General features: G+C 41.9%; 1 protein-coding gene across 1 annotated transcript in view; it reads left to right on the top strand.

Moving 5' to 3' along the window:
* TNFSF11 (TNF superfamily member 11) overlaps nt 1-13,656 on the top strand; it is a 37,411-nt gene extending 23,755 nt beyond the window's left edge. The window contains exons 3-5 of the mRNA XM_001925694.6: nt 6,148-6,193; nt 6,279-6,377; nt 12,135-13,656. Of these exons, the coding sequence (XP_001925729.4) occupies nt 6,148-6,193; nt 6,279-6,377; nt 12,135-12,556 (567 nt within the window). The 3' untranslated portion in view covers nt 12,557-13,656. The remainder of the gene's footprint in view (nt 1-6,147; nt 6,194-6,278; nt 6,378-12,134) is intronic.

Genomic DNA, 15,488 nt, shown 5'->3' with positions numbered 1-15,488 from the left:
GAGTTGGGGCGGAGAGCAGTTTCAAACCTGCGGAAGTCTGGCTGTGGCATCCCAGGCTTGTCAATGTTGGACAGTGTCCACTAGGTGGCAGTATGTCAGAGGATTTCTTTTATCCTTGACTTGGCAGTGATTTCTTTGGCCAGCTACCAGTAGTTTGGTTTTTTTCTTTTTGTTCTGTTTTGAAAGGTTAAATGAAGCTACCATGATGTAGGTGCAAATTATGCTTATTTAAAAATGCATATATCCGTTGAAAAACCTACTTATTACAGTGTGACCATAAGTAAGTTCATTCATTCATAGGATTTTTCTTCGCAACTTATAGGTAATGATCCTAACAGTTGTGAGTAGTTTTTGGAAACCAGGGGGTAGTTCTTTTTGTCCTTGGGTGTAACAGATGCTAACCATGCTGTATTCTGAAAGGGCAGATGCCAGTCTTCCTGGGGAGCAGGACATGGGGTTCTTTTTAGTGGCTGCCAGCCAAGAGAAGATTGCACGGATGTTGCGTGCCAGCTTCCTCACTGGGGAAACTGATTCTGGCTTCTGCTGGAGGCTGTTTGCTGGGAGGTGTGTCAAAATGACTAGTACTTCTTTATGCAAACCTGTGGGCATTCTGATCTTGTAGACGACACATGACTGCATTGAAAGTGTATTCAAAGAGTTAACTGGTTTTTTTTTTTTTTAATTTACAGCTGAATTTAAAATAAGATAAAACACGTATAACATTGTTTATAACATTTTTTAAAAGTTCTCTTTCATCTGGATAATCAGTTCAGAGGAAAGGAGTTAGGATGTTTTTTGTAGTGTCTTTTCCCAAATTAGATGATCAGAACTTTTTGAATTCAAAGAAACCAGAAGCAACATCTGAATGATCAGATTTGGGAATAAAGAACTCTGCAAATTTTAAAACACTTGAATTCATGCGACGGAAGAAGAGGACACACGTGGATGAAAATATGTCAGTGCCAAGTTTAGGAAGTTAATGGAATTGTCAGCTAGGGTGAAGTTTGGGTATTCCTTGAGAAGGGTTTCCTATAATTCTGAAAATTAAAAATATGAGGGGGCCATTCAAGAGAGAGTTGTGCTTGCTATGTACATAGCATAGTATCTGATCTTTGAGAAAAATGACCACACAGAGTGGCCCTGCTCTGTGGAGTGGCCCAGATGGAGTTACATTTGGAGACGTGAGACCGATGTGCCTAGTGGGACACTCATGGCTTAAAAGTTTGGGGGATTCATCAGCCAAGTTCTGAACAAGGCTTGGCCAGTTCTGAGGCTGCTGTTTCCTGAAGCCCCCAGGAATTCTGAGACCATATTTCCTGATGTTGAGGCTCCTGTCAGATCCCCGGACAAGATCAAGGAGGGCCTTCTTTCAGAGTTACAAGAAGGGAACCATAATCTAGGGATTTCTTGACAGGTGTAGAGAGAAAGGGGAAAAAAAAAAAAGAAAAAAGACCTTCCCTCTCTCCACTGAGGTCTCCAGTCAGGCTCCTGTAAATTAGACTGACAGAAGACAATGTAATAAGAAAAAAGCATACCAATTTATTTAATGTAAGTTTTATGTGACACATAAAGAAATGAAGACCCACAGCAACAATTAAGCTGAGTGGTTTTTATATTCGGTTTGATGGAGAGCGGAAAGGTGCGGAAAGATACAGAAACGGCGGGACGAGGAGTTCCCGTCGTGGCTTAGCACTAACTAGTATCCACGAGGACTAAGGTTCCATCCCTGGCCTCCCTCAGTGGGTTAAGGATCCGGCATTGCCATGAGACAGTATGCAGGGTGAAGATGTAGCGTGGATCCAGCATTACTGTGGCTGTGGTGTAGGCCAGCAGCTGCAGCTCTGATTTGACCCCTAGCCTGGGGACTTCCCTATGCCTTGGTGTCACCGTAAAAGGCAGAAAAAAAAAAAAAAAAAAAAAAAAAAAAAAAAAAAAAAAAAAAAAAAAGAAGGAAGGGAGGTCCCTTCGTGGCGCAGTGGTTAACGAATCCGACTAGGAACCATGAAGTTGAGGGTTCGATCCCTGCCCTTGCTCAGTAGGTTAACGATCTGGCATTGCCATGAGCTGTGGTGTAGGTCGCAGACGGGGCTCGGATCCAGTGTTGCTGTGGCTCTGGCGTAGGCTGGCAGCTACAGCTCTGATTTGACCCCCAGCCTGGGAACCTCCATATGCCGCGGGGGAGCGGCCCAAGAAATGGCAAAAAGACAAAAAAAAAAAAAAAAAAAAAAAGAAGGAGGAGGAGGAGGAAGGAAGGAAGATGGGACAAGACAGGACGGCACAGGGTTGGAGTTAAAGGTGGTAAACAGGAAACTCAGCCAGGCCTGTTCCTTCAGATTCCTCCGGGTGTCCTTCCATCTCGAGAGATAAAGATGGCCCTTTCTTCCTGTGGGGAAGGTGCCTCTCACAGGAGGGCCTATAACCTGCTTCCGGTGAGAAGGAGGAAGCCAGGCAGTCCTTCTGGCATCTGTCATTTCTCAAAATCCTTGGCTAACCTATTCCATCCATATGCCAAAGCACTGGGGATAGCAGGTCCTGAACCCCCTCACAGGCTATTGGACACTTTTTTTTCAAATATACCCCTTCTCGGAGTACATCTGATGATTGCATCTTATGATGGGGTGGGCTTATAGCTCTAGAAAAGGGGTGGGAAGGCACGGACTCAAGGTTCAGAGTTATCAGGGGCATCCAGTTCTCTCTTGGCCTCCATCTTCCAGTCTGAAACAAGTAGTTACCTGGCCTCTGATTCTAATAGGACCCAAGAGAATAATCTAAGGGGAAATAGGTTGTTGGCTGCAAATGGAAGGGATTGTTTAATTTTCATTACGTGGAATATAAGTTGTGAGAATATAGTAAATCTATGACTAAATAGAGATGTCACCAAAGAACCATTCATGGAAACAAGGGATAATAATGAGTTATAATGTTTCTCAACGCCTGCTGCATGTTAGAATCACCTGGGGAGATTCTTGTAAAAAACTACCACGTCAATATCAGACTAATTATTAATTAGACTGGCTGGTGTTGGGCCAGGACACCCTAAAACTGTAGTCTTAGAAGAATAATTCATGGTTGATATCTGAGCACATAAATAGCAATGATCTTAGAGTTCAAAAGATTAGGGGTGGGGTAGGGCCAGAAGAACTGATATTAAGAATACATTTTTCTGTAGCCTGAGTCTATAGACACATCATGTACTTTGCTTTTCATGTGGAAACTTCTCTATGGGGTTTCCAAGAGGAATTGTGATTCTGGGATGCCCAACAATATATAACATGAAAGCAACATTACCTTATGGGGTCTTGAGCTTGAGTTTTAATTCATCCTGGGTCATGACAGACTTTTTTTTTTCCAAGCAGATGTTGAAAGTGCTTCTGAATGGTGCTGGTTATTGAATTTTCTTGGCATGAAAAGATTCTGTGACAGCGCTGACCCAGCAGCTGCTGATTAAATGGGCAGAAGTTCATTCCCAGGTGGGAGAGCTTTTTCCCTGCCCACTTAATCGGTGACTTTGTTGCTTCTCTGGCCTGGTCTTAAGCTTCAGGAAAATCTCAGATTTGCCCATCTCTGAAAGATTTTGAGAGGCGAGAGGGGTTGCTTGTCTCACTTTGAGGCCCTAGGCCAGCAGGACTGGCTCCCGCGTTGGAAATGCAAATTCTCAGGCCCCACCCTGGACGGAGTGGATCAGAAACTCTTTTGTTTCAACCAGCTCTCTAGGAGATCGCGCTGCTTGCTCAAGTCTGAGAACCAGTGACCAGACACAAAGGCTCTTTCCTTGTTTTTCTCAATGATAAGCGTGCTTCTCTCAACAGAAAAGCACCAAACAGGCATCTGTAGGCATAGATTGTACTTTGCTTTGCTTCCTTCTTCTCCCCACCCCCTCCTTCCTCCTGTTGATGACGCAGATCAATGCTACAGGGGAAATGAGGGGTACCTTTCAATTTCTGAATTACTCTGTCATCCAGTTCCTATTCCTGTTCAATCAGATAAAGATACATTATATATATGTATATAAAGATAGAAAGATTTACAAAGTATAAATATATATTGTATCATAAACATATAAAACTACAATGTATATGTATGTTATATATATATATATCCATTACAAATGTATATATACAATGAATAAAGATACATCATATATACATTATATATTATATATATATATATTTACAAAGGTAAAAGATATACAATGTATAAAGATACGCTAGGTGTATACATAAATGTATAAAGATATAAACAATATAATAGGTACATTGTACATAAATGTATAAAGATATACACAATGTATAATATGTACACTGTGCATATATAAATCTGATGGGACTGCGGGGAAGACCAAACCAGGAAATTTCAGAAATCAGGATACCACTGGGAATCCAAAGATTGTGATGAATTCGGCATTGTGGCTCAGCAGAGACGAATCTGACTAGCATCTATGAGGACGCAGGTTCGATCCCCGGCCTTGCTCAGTGGATTAAGGATCTAGCGTTGCAGTGAGCCATGGTGTACGTTGCAGACACGTCTTGGATCCGTGTTGCTGTGGCTGTGGTGTAGACCCGCAGCCACAGCTCTGATTTGACCCCTAGCCTGGGAACCTCCATGTGCCTCGGGTGCGGCCCTAAGAAGACAAAACAAAACAAAACAAAACAAAACTAAAGATTGTGAGAAAAGACATGGGAGACTGACAGTCAGCAGGGGAGAGAAATGACTCTTAAATGGAGTGGGGAGAAGCATGAAGCCTGGTAAGGGCCACTGCATTGTACAAACCCCAAGGAACCAGCCACTATTTGCCTAGAAATTTCCTGCAGAGGTGCTCCCAGAGCTGAGTCAAGGCAAGGTAGGAGGTAGCCCTGGGTGAGGGTCTAAGCTTCCTTCTAAAACTCAGCCATACTGTGAATTCTTTAAGACAAACGGAAGACAGCTGTGCTGTGTCCTCCAAGGGTCCTTAAAAATGGAATAGATTCTCATCTCTCTTGGGGGTCTGAAGGCAGGAGAAGAATCAGTGTAATTTTATCACTAGAACCTTTCCAACTGTTAACAGTTGAGGCTGTACTATCGCCTCTTACCTGTCTACTCATCATCTATCTCAAAGCCTCTGTCTCTAGACAAAGAACTTGGGCTCTCTGGTTCCTCATGCAAACATCATGGTGTGTGTGTGGGGGGGTAATTAGCATGGATGGTCACCCTAAGAAACAGAGAAATTAGGACTTGCTCCAGAGTGTTTCTAGTATTTAGATGAAGGGGTTATCAGACCCTCTGCTAAGTGCCTTCAGGCATGATTTCATGGAATCACCTAGCCGCCTATGCTATGGGTACTGTTAACATCCTCAGTACGTAGAAGGTAGAAGACTGAGCAGGGATTTACCTGAAGCCAAAGCCCGAAGTTTCACCCACCTCACTTTCCGATTTAATGGTAGCAGTAATGGTCTCGACTGAGGTGGGCCTGCAATTATCCATTGGATGCTCCGTTGTCAGGGCCCAAATTGAGATAGACAGTTCCCTATGCCGTTTATGTGCTTGTATTCTTTCTTTTTCTGGTGTGTGCTTCTAAACTTCTATTTGTGGCAATATTTTAAGTTAATTATTGGTAATCTAAAAGCTCTTAGACTGCCATATAGTACTTTAAATACACCGTGACTTTTTTAAGTAAAAAATTAACCGCTGGGACTAGGCATCTTTCTCTTTCTTATGGGCTGAGCTCCAGTGTTGTAACAGGAATTCACTAATGAAACAGACATAAAAAGAGCCTCCCTAAAGATTTAGGAGGGTCATATATTCTATGGTAATTGTTATTTTCCTAGTTAACTTCATCTCTATTTGTGTACCTGCTACAAATGTTTAATTATGTTTGGTGATTCTGTGTTTTATAATGTACATTGTCTTTTATTTTCTCTTACTGTCCAAAGTATTTTGTCAGATGGTATGTGTGCAGTCTACTTTTTAGGTACAGCAACACAATCCTTTGGGGGTGAACTTCCCTTGATAGCTATTTAGCACATCAAAAAATTCTACTGCCTGTGTATGTACTTCTGGCATATTTTGAAGGGAAGTGGATGAATTTATCGTCTGCCCAAGAGTCCTGAATTCTTAACTGCTTTATCAAAAGGGTGAGTGTATAAGTAAGATTGTTTTTTTTCATTTCAGGAAATGCAGCATATTGTTAAATCACAACACATCAGAGCAGAAAAAGGTAAGCATGCATCTGTATGGCTATTCAAAAACCCCTATGGCCACTGTTCTTTGGGCTAATATGGCTTCCCTCCTCTCCTCTCCAGCCATGGTGGAAGGTTCATGGTTAGATCTGAGCAGAAGGAATAAGCCTGAGACTCAGCCCTTTGCCCACCTCACGATCAACGCCACAGACATCCCATCCGGTAAGTTCTATTTGCATCCAGCTGAAAAATATTTCAAGAGTCATTTATCAGCCCATCTGAATACGCAAACCTATTCTTGGCCTGTTACCCAAATTCTGAGAGCCCTTAGCTCCTAAACCAGAAGAGGGATCATCGAGTGTGTCATCCACATCATCATGGGAACAGAGATTCTTAGGTGTGCCAGCATGGACACCGTCACTAGATTCATTTTCAGATCGGCAGGGGGAGTTTATCTGAAACGACTGCTGGTTGAGGTGGCATAACTAGGAAGCACAATCCCTTGTTATACTCATTTCTATTTATTCCATCTATTTATTTATACATCCCCATCGATGACTGACCTGTGGATTCCTCCAAGGAGTCATATACTCAACCACCTCTCACAGAGGTCCAGATAGGAGCTCAGCAGAGTGATCTTTCAGAGGCAGGAGTCCTTTAAATTTAGAATTTAGCTCAATGGACTAGAGACCTGATTATCTTTTGGAAATGAGCAAACCCAGAGCTCTTTGTTCGCATCTACCGAAGGCTCCAGAGATTCCCTACATAATCCCCTTTGGTGATTTCCCATTGAGGTAGGTGCACATGAAAAAGATTATCAAGAGGTGTTCCCCTCGTGGCTCAGTGGTTAACGAACCTGACTAGTAACCATGAGGTTGCAGGTTCGATCCCTGGCCTTACTCAGTGGGTTAAGGATCTGGTGTTGCCATGAGCTGTGGTGTAGGTCGCAGACATGGCCTGGATCCTGTGGTGCTGTGGCTGTGAACTTTGATTTGACCCCTAGCCTGGGAACTTTCATAAGCCGCAGGTGCAGCCCTAAAAAGCAAAAAAAAAAAAAAAAAAAAAAAAAAAAAAAAAAATTGTAAAGAATATTATGATAGAGTGATAGAGTGATGACTTCACATTATTGCTATTATTGTTTACCATTTACCAAACACACACTATGTATCAAGGCATTTTGCTCTGTATTCATCATTTCTGATTCTTACTACAACCTTGCAAGGTAGTGATTATCATTCAGATTTTGCAAACAGAGAAACCATGGTTCACCCAGTGTAAATATCTGATCGAGGTTATAACACAGCAGCAGGATTAGAAGTTGAATTCCACTCTAGTTGATTCCTAAGCCCGTGCGTTTTATCTTCTAGGTTATCACATAAGTACCTTGTAGACAGTTGGCTTTGTCAGAAGGAAATAAACCCTTATGTTCCTTCTTTCCTATAATTAGTAGATAAAAATTTTTTTTGGTCTTTTTAGGGCCGTACCCATAGCATATGGAGGTTGCCAGGCTAGGGGTCAAACCTGAGCTGTAGCTGCTGGCCTACACCAGAGCCACAGCAACAGGGGATCTGAGCCGCATCTGCAACCTACACCACAGGTCACTGCAATGTCGGATCTTTAACTCACTGAGCGAAGCCAGGGATTGAACCCGCAGCCTCATGGATACTAGTCGGGTTTGTTAACCACTGAGCCACGATGGGAACTCCTAATGTGGTTTTAATAGTAGAGCATCTTAAGTCTGAATGCCTGGGTTTGAGGCCCGGCTGTAATGCTGATTGGCTGGCTGACCTTGGGAATGGTATCAGTATCTACCTTATGGGACAGCCATGAAGATTTAACAAGGTCACATACTAAGATGCTTACACAGATGCACTTGGTGAATGTAATTTATTATTATTATCTGAGTTCAATTAAATAGTTACACATATTCTAATTTTCTTCCCAAACTGATTCAAAGCAAGTTTTTCTTTTGAGTTAAAAAAAAAAAATCCAAGTTGGAGATCCTGTCATGACTCAGTGGAAATGAATCTGACCAGCATCATGAGGAAGCAGGTTCGATCCCTGGCCTCACTCGGTGGGTTAAGGATCTAGCGTTGCCGTGAGCTGTGGTGTAGATCGCAGACGCGGCTCGGAGCCCGAGTTACTGTGGCTGCGGCATAAGCCAGCAGCTACCTCTCCAATTCAACCCCTGGCCTGGGAACCTCCATAAGCCACAGGTGCAGCCAAACAAAACAAAACAAGACAAAAAAACCCCCAAGTGTTAATAAACAGTTCTGAAACCATATAGTTCATAGTACACCATATGTACTCTGTGGTACACAGTATGGGCCACAAAGGAATTTTTCTCAACTGCAGACATAGAAAGTGAGAAACCAATCTTTGATTTCTAGAAGATTTTTCTAACCTATTCTGTCCCAGATCCTTCCTTCATAAACAAATTTTCTGTGTGTGTTTGTGTGCACACACGCGCACATGCGTGTGCCTCATGGTGGAACTAATTTTTCTGAGTGGAAAGCTATTTTGCATGTTAGCAAAGGCAACCAAATTAATATCGAGCTCTCAGCTGTGTGTGCTGTGAAGGCATGCTGCATTTATCTTTTCAGTTCATTTTAAATGGCCTATGATAAATATTGCATTAGACTGTGTGCCAAAGTCTATTTGGCAATAGCAAGCATGTTTTAGTTATAAAGCTCTCTCTCCAGACACCTAGGATCAAATCATTGCCAAAAACAAGGCAAAACTCCGGTTATTTCCTGATCGTTAGTGAGCTCAAGACAGACGGAAAGGAGTTCGTGTATGCTTCTATTTAGGAAAATAGAATCTGCTTCTCTAGCTTGGCCAGTGACCCCTTGAGTCCATTTATCTCTCAGTTTGGGCCAGTAATGGTTACTTCAAAGGAAGATGGGTTTCATTTTGCATGTTCATTTGGGGCCTCTGTTTCATACTTATTTGTACTTGTTTACACGTAAGAAAGAAGCCAGAACCTGCCTTATATTGACTATATTCCAAAGTTCCTGAATAAAATGCATTGGGGAGTATTTTGCGAGGTCAGAATTCATGGTTTTCTTATAGGCAGTGCTTAAGCTAAATATTTGGAGAGGCTTCTTCTCTAATATCTAATAGCAGGGACCCTAGGGGCTGGGGAGGCTGGGGAGGCTGGCTGAAGGTCATCTAGTGATGGAAGCCCTGGCTCACCATGTGAGGTCCTCCAACCTGCTGAGGGCGCTGTTCTCATCTTTTCTACCACTACTGTCTATTCATGAGCCTCTAATTCACACTGATGGTTTTTCTCCCTTCTCCTCTGCATGCTGTGTGTGTTTCATTCCCTGCTGGAACAGTCTCCTTTGTTCACAATACTCTCCCTTTTCCCAGCCCATCATATTTGACCCACATTGTCCCTGTCCTCTGACTCCTTTCTCTCACTGGGCTGAGCTCTCCTGATCGCCATTAATTTTTGCACCTTCCTCTTGGCAGTTGCTTTAATTGAGCTTCAACTATGTGCTATATGGCATGCAGAAGTGAGAATGTTCTATTTTCATTTTATGTGCCTGTTTCCTTACTTTCTACACTACCAAGTGATAAGTGCCTTGAGGCTATGGTGCTTGGTATAATTCTTAATTATGGGTAGAGTGAATGCCCATAGAAGCACCATTCAGACGTTTACTGAATAACAAAACTGATCAGAAAATGGATAAAGACAGATGATTCTTAGGAAATAAGGACATCCCTTCCACTGACTTGAGCTAATAGTGGGAATGACATGCAGTCAAGGTTTCCATTTTTTCCCCTCTCTCTTTCGTATTCCTTCCCTGCCTTCCCAGACTGTATCTTTGAGCCCTTGATCTAATGCTGGCAGATCCATCCAATTGAGAGGGTAGACTTCGCCTTAGTCATTCCGCTATCTGTTAAGACCCATCATGGGAGATAAACTGTAAGACCAGTAATTGATTGGCGAAAGGACTAAATACAAGAGTAGGGTAAGGAGGAGGTAAACGTGGGATGGCTGAAGACAGGAAACATCTTGAGTTTTGTCAATGGATCAGGTGGCTGGTTACCAGTCTGGAGAAATTATGAATGTTTATGAGGATGTGATAAACAGAGGCTCATAGGCTCATTTTGACTCACTTGGTATCCTTGAGTGATATTTATATTTGGGATGCATTAATCTGGGATGACGACCTGAGGTAGGACATCCTGGGTATGTGTTGTGCTGGGACCTGGAAGCAGCAGTGCCTATGATGCTTCTCAGGCTCTCTTTAGCGCCCTCTTGTGGATAAGATGTGCAGGTCAGAAAATCTGTCCTATCCCTGGACAGAGGGATTGGAACCACGGTATTTTTCACCTTTGCAGATCTGTCTAATGGTGGGTTGTCCCACAGTAGCTCGGACCCCACTGCATTTTTTTCTTCCCCTACCACCTGGTTGTTTCTTGGAACAGCCTGGTATTGGGGTCTCCAGACCATATCCTAGCTGCCCAGTGGCCCTCCAAAGACTATAGAACATTCTTGTGGCTCGTTAGAGAAAGATGTAGGTGCTCAAGTCTCTCCAGGATTCAGACCAGTCTTGAAAGGTAGCCAGTGTGGGCTTCTGATTCTACAAGGCTCTCTCAAGGACCCATGCCAATCAACGTGTTGTCAGTCCCAATGGATCAGTGGAATCCACTTTAAGTCTAAGTTCTATGGGTTGATTTCTCTTGGTGACAAGCAGCAAAGAACTTCTTGGCTTTAGGAAAAAAGCCTAGTTAAATACACTGAAGACCCAAAATATTCAAAGCATACTGATGAGAGGATTTTCTAGAAACTTCTGCTGCACCAAAAACAGTGGCATGAAGACTGGTTGTCACATTCCAGGTGTGAGAAGGAGCTAAAAGAGAACTCTGGTTAATCAGGAGAGGTGTTAGCATCCTTCAGTCACAAAGGATTGCATAAAGTTGGGGAGTGCAGAGCCGAGAATATATACCTTGTGGACTCCTCTGGGGGCAGCTTTTCAGTCATGCTAACTTGGGAGGCATTTGGGCTATTGGAGGAGGGGAAAATCAATGATGATGAGAACAGAGTTTAAGAGTTTGACTTTTTGGTTTAAGTTGCTGTGACCTAGATTTTCAGTTCCATCTATATCTCTCTCTCTCCATGAAGTAAAAAACAAGGTGAGGTCATGGATACTTCCTGTACTTGTTTCTTGCTTTCTTGTTTCAACCACCTTCGGCTGATTCTCTTCCTTCAACCTTGAATGACTTTTATGCTTCTGCTGGCTGAATCCTATTCCTCCTCTAAGTTCAGGCTCAGTAGCCCAACAAAGTCATTCTTAATCCCTCTGGGAGGAAGCCATCTCTTTCCTTTGAATTCCCATTGCAATATTTGCACCTTTCTTATCAGGACCCACACCTTGCTTCCTATCTGGACATATATCATCTTTATCCCTCATGTACTGTAGGTTCCTTGAGGGCTGGAAAAATGAGATTTTGTTTTTGTATCCTCTCAGATGCCTAGCAGAGAACACAAGTGTGTCTTAATGTATTTGTACTCCCTTTTAGAAAATAAATTCTGAGCAGTGATTCTCCCATTGGAACAATGACTGTTATAGTAAGTTTTTCTCCAACCTCATAGGGTTGTGAGGATGTCCTTCTCATTGAAAGGGTGGGTTTTTTTGTTTGTTTGCTTGTTTTAGGGTTTTTTAGTCTTTTAAGTTTTTTACAGTTTTATTGAAGTATAATTGATTTACAACATGGCGATAATTTCTGCTGTACAACAAAGTGATTCAGTTATACATACACACACATCCATTCTTTTTCAGATTCTTTTCCCATATAGATGATCACAGAATATTGGGCAGAGTTCTCTGTGTTATACAGCAGGTCCCCATTGGCCAGTCACTCCACATACCTCAGTGTGCATATGCCAGTCCCAAATCTCCCATCCATCCTGCTCCCTCACCTGTCTGAAGGGGTGGGTTTTAAATCACTTGCCTCTCCTTTCCTCAGGTTCCCACAAAGTGAGTCTGTCCTGCTGGTATCATGACCGAGGTTGGGCCAAGATCTCCAACATGACTTTCAGCAACGGGAAACTAATAGTTAACCAAGACGGCTTTTATTACCTGTATGCCAACATCTGCTTTCGACATCACGAAACTTCAGGAAACCTCGATGCGAAGTATCTTCAGCTGATGGTGTATGTCACCAAAACCAGCATCAAAATCCCGAGTTCTCACACTCTGATGAAAGGAGGAAGCACCAAATACTGGTCAGGGAATTCTGAATTCCATTTTTACTCCATAAATGTTGGAGGATTTTTTAAGCTACGATCTGGCGAGGAAATCAGCATTGAGGTATCCAACCATTCACTTCTGGATCCAGACCAAGACGCCACGTACTTTGGGGCTTTTAAAGTTCGAGATATAGACTGAGCCCCATTTTGTGGAGTTGTTTTCACGTATTTCCTAAGATGCATAGACAACTTTCTCTAAAACAAGCCAAGAAAGATGTATATAGGTGTGTGAGACTACTAAGCGGTATGGCCCCCAGGGTACCAGAAGACCCTCCCCATGCCTTTGAACTCTGTAGAGAGCAGATGTATTTACAGCCAATGGAAGGGTTTTCTTACACAGTGGTTTTTCAATTTTGTAATGAATTCCAAGAATTAAAGCAGATTGGAGCAGTTAGGGTTGTCTTTAGGAATAACCATGTTTGGCCTATGGGAGGGGTTAATTCTCTGGCTCTAGCCTGTGGCGATGTGCCACCCCCATGTGGCTGAAGTGGAGAAGGTGTCATCTAATTGCAGACTGATGACCATCTGAAGGGTTAAATTCTTTTGAGTTGTTACATCATGCTGGAACCTGCAAATAAATACTTTTTCTAATGAGGAGAGAAAAATAATATGTATTTTTATAGAATATCTAAAGTTATATTTCAGATGTAATGTTTTCTGTGCAAAGTATTGTAAATTATATTTGTGCTATAGTATTTGATTCAAAATATTTAAAAAATGTCTTGCTATTGACATATTTAATGTTTTAAATGTACAGACGTATTTAACTGGTGCACTTTGTAAATCCCCTGGGGAAAACTTGCAGCTACAGGAAAAAAAAAATGTTTGCTAATATGAACTGTGTTATATTTCTTCATTCTCCTTAACTTAATAGATTTTTCAGACTTGTCAAGTCTGTGCAAAAAAATTAAAAAGGATGCCTTGAATACTAAGCAGAATGCTGGCCACCAGGTGCCTTTCAAATTTAGAAGCTAATTGACTTTAGAAAGCTGACATTGCCAAAAGGATACATAATGGGCTACTGGGATCTGTCAGGAGTATTTATATAATTATTGAACAGGTGTTTTTTGTTTCTACAAGTGCTGCAAATTGTAAAAAATTTTTAATGGAAAAGTTAGCAGTGGCTTACAGCAAAAAAATTCCATTTTTAATTTAGGGAAGTCATTTTATATTATACAATAAAAACATTGCCTTTGAATGTTATTTTTTTTTTGGTATGAAAATAAATTTATAAGAAAACCTGCCTTGTGATTTTTGTGCTTCTCTTTTATGTCTCTCTTGTTCTGTGATCCCGTTCTCTCCAATATGGTAATGTGGCTACTATCTTTCCAAAGGTTACTGGGAGACATGCAGATTTAATTAAAAATTAGGAACAGGTTCAATTAAATTAATGAGCCTCGGAATTTGAAAAATAATTTACAAGGGATTCATATGCAAGAAGGTAGCCAGATAGAACACAGAGGCTTCAGGACTCAAAAAAAAAAAAAAAAAAAAAAAAAAAAAGAGAGAAAAGTTTGTTATGCTTGTGTTGTGAGAAAAAGGGGTGCTCTATACAAGTTCAAAATGCCCCACAGGACAATCATGTGACCTGGAGGAGACCCTGTACCTCACGTCCCTTACTGGTGAGGAAGCATTAAGAGAGGATGGAGGCTCCTCCTGCTAGAAATTTGTGTGGGGAGCCATCTAACCCATGGTGATCGCTCTACGTGAGAGACAGCGAGAGGGAAGAAAACCAGCTGCTTGGGAAGTCACAGGAAGCTGTAATTTAAGGCACTTGCCATCTGTGGATAAATGTTTCTTGATGGTTGTGACAAGATGGAAGGAGAAAGGAAACAGCAAATGTTACAAAGAAGAAACTGTAAATTTCAAATGGCAGGTCTTTGAAGGGAGGACTTGGATCATTGACCAACATACACCTACTTTCAAACTATCAGTAAATCTGTGGTAGACTGATAGAAAATAGCATTTCAGTGTTACAGGTCCCAATGGCTAGACCCAATTTTTCTTGGTTTAAGGAAAAATTAATTTCGAGGGCAGCTGGAGAATTTCTCCACTCTCCACTGACACAAAATCTTGTTATATAGAGCCTTATTAGCTACCCTGGCTCCTAGGATATGATTCTGTCGCTTCAAAACACGAATTGCATTTATCCATTTGTTTGTTTCATATACATTGTTTTTTCTTCTTTTATTTATTTCATTTTTTAACATTTTATTGAAGTAGCGTTGACTTAACGATGTTGCAATAATTTCTGCTGTGTAACAAAGTGATTCAGTTATACATATACACACATCCATTCTTTTTCAGATTCTTTTCCCAAATTTCAGATATTTTTTCCCAAGATTATCACAGAATATTGGGTAGAGTTCCCTATGCTATATACCAGGTCCCCGTTGGCCAATCGTTCCATCTACCACAGTGGGTGCTCATTATTGAGCACTAATGACGTGCAGGGCACTGTGCCAGGCACTGGGGATACAATGGCACTCTTCTTGCCCCTGCCCAGCAAGAATGTGGTGAACTCCGGGGTACAGCCACCTAGAGGGCGCTGTGGGAATAGAGAAAGGGACACTGAACCCAATCTTGGGGATCAGAGAAGGTCTAGAAATCAGTCTGGATAGAAGGTGGGCTGGAATGGCTCCAAAAGTGGATATAGAGTCTCCATTTCCCCCTTTTAACTTAGAGGCAACTAACTTGCAACTCGAAGATGCACTAAAACCCAAGGTGTAGGGATCGAAAAAACCTGGAATCTAGTAAGAAAATACACGGTAGCAGTGGACAGCCTAGAGATCTAACACGGTGGATGGTCTTGCATATCCTTATCTACTATGAGGAAATGTTGGTGTGAACTGGCCTGCGCCTTGAAGGTGTCAAGTGTAGCAAGTAGAGAGGCTAGGAGGTTTGGGAAAGGCTTGTTCCCTTTTCTGGTGATGCTCATGGCTTTTCAGGCTCTGAAGAGCAGGATCTACTCAACTCTTCCCATTCACATGCTACTTTTTACTCTTGTTTTTTCTTCTCACTCACCCCCTTTTCCACTTCCACTCCTAAATATTTTAATCTTTTGCTTTTCA

The sequence above is a fragment of the Sus scrofa genome, chromosome 11 (assembly GCF_000003025.6).
Source record: "Sus scrofa isolate TJ Tabasco breed Duroc chromosome 11, Sscrofa11.1, whole genome shotgun sequence".
Taxonomy (NCBI): domain Eukaryota; kingdom Metazoa; phylum Chordata; class Mammalia; order Artiodactyla; family Suidae; genus Sus; species Sus scrofa.
This window is presented reverse-complemented; position numbering and strand designations above follow the sequence as displayed.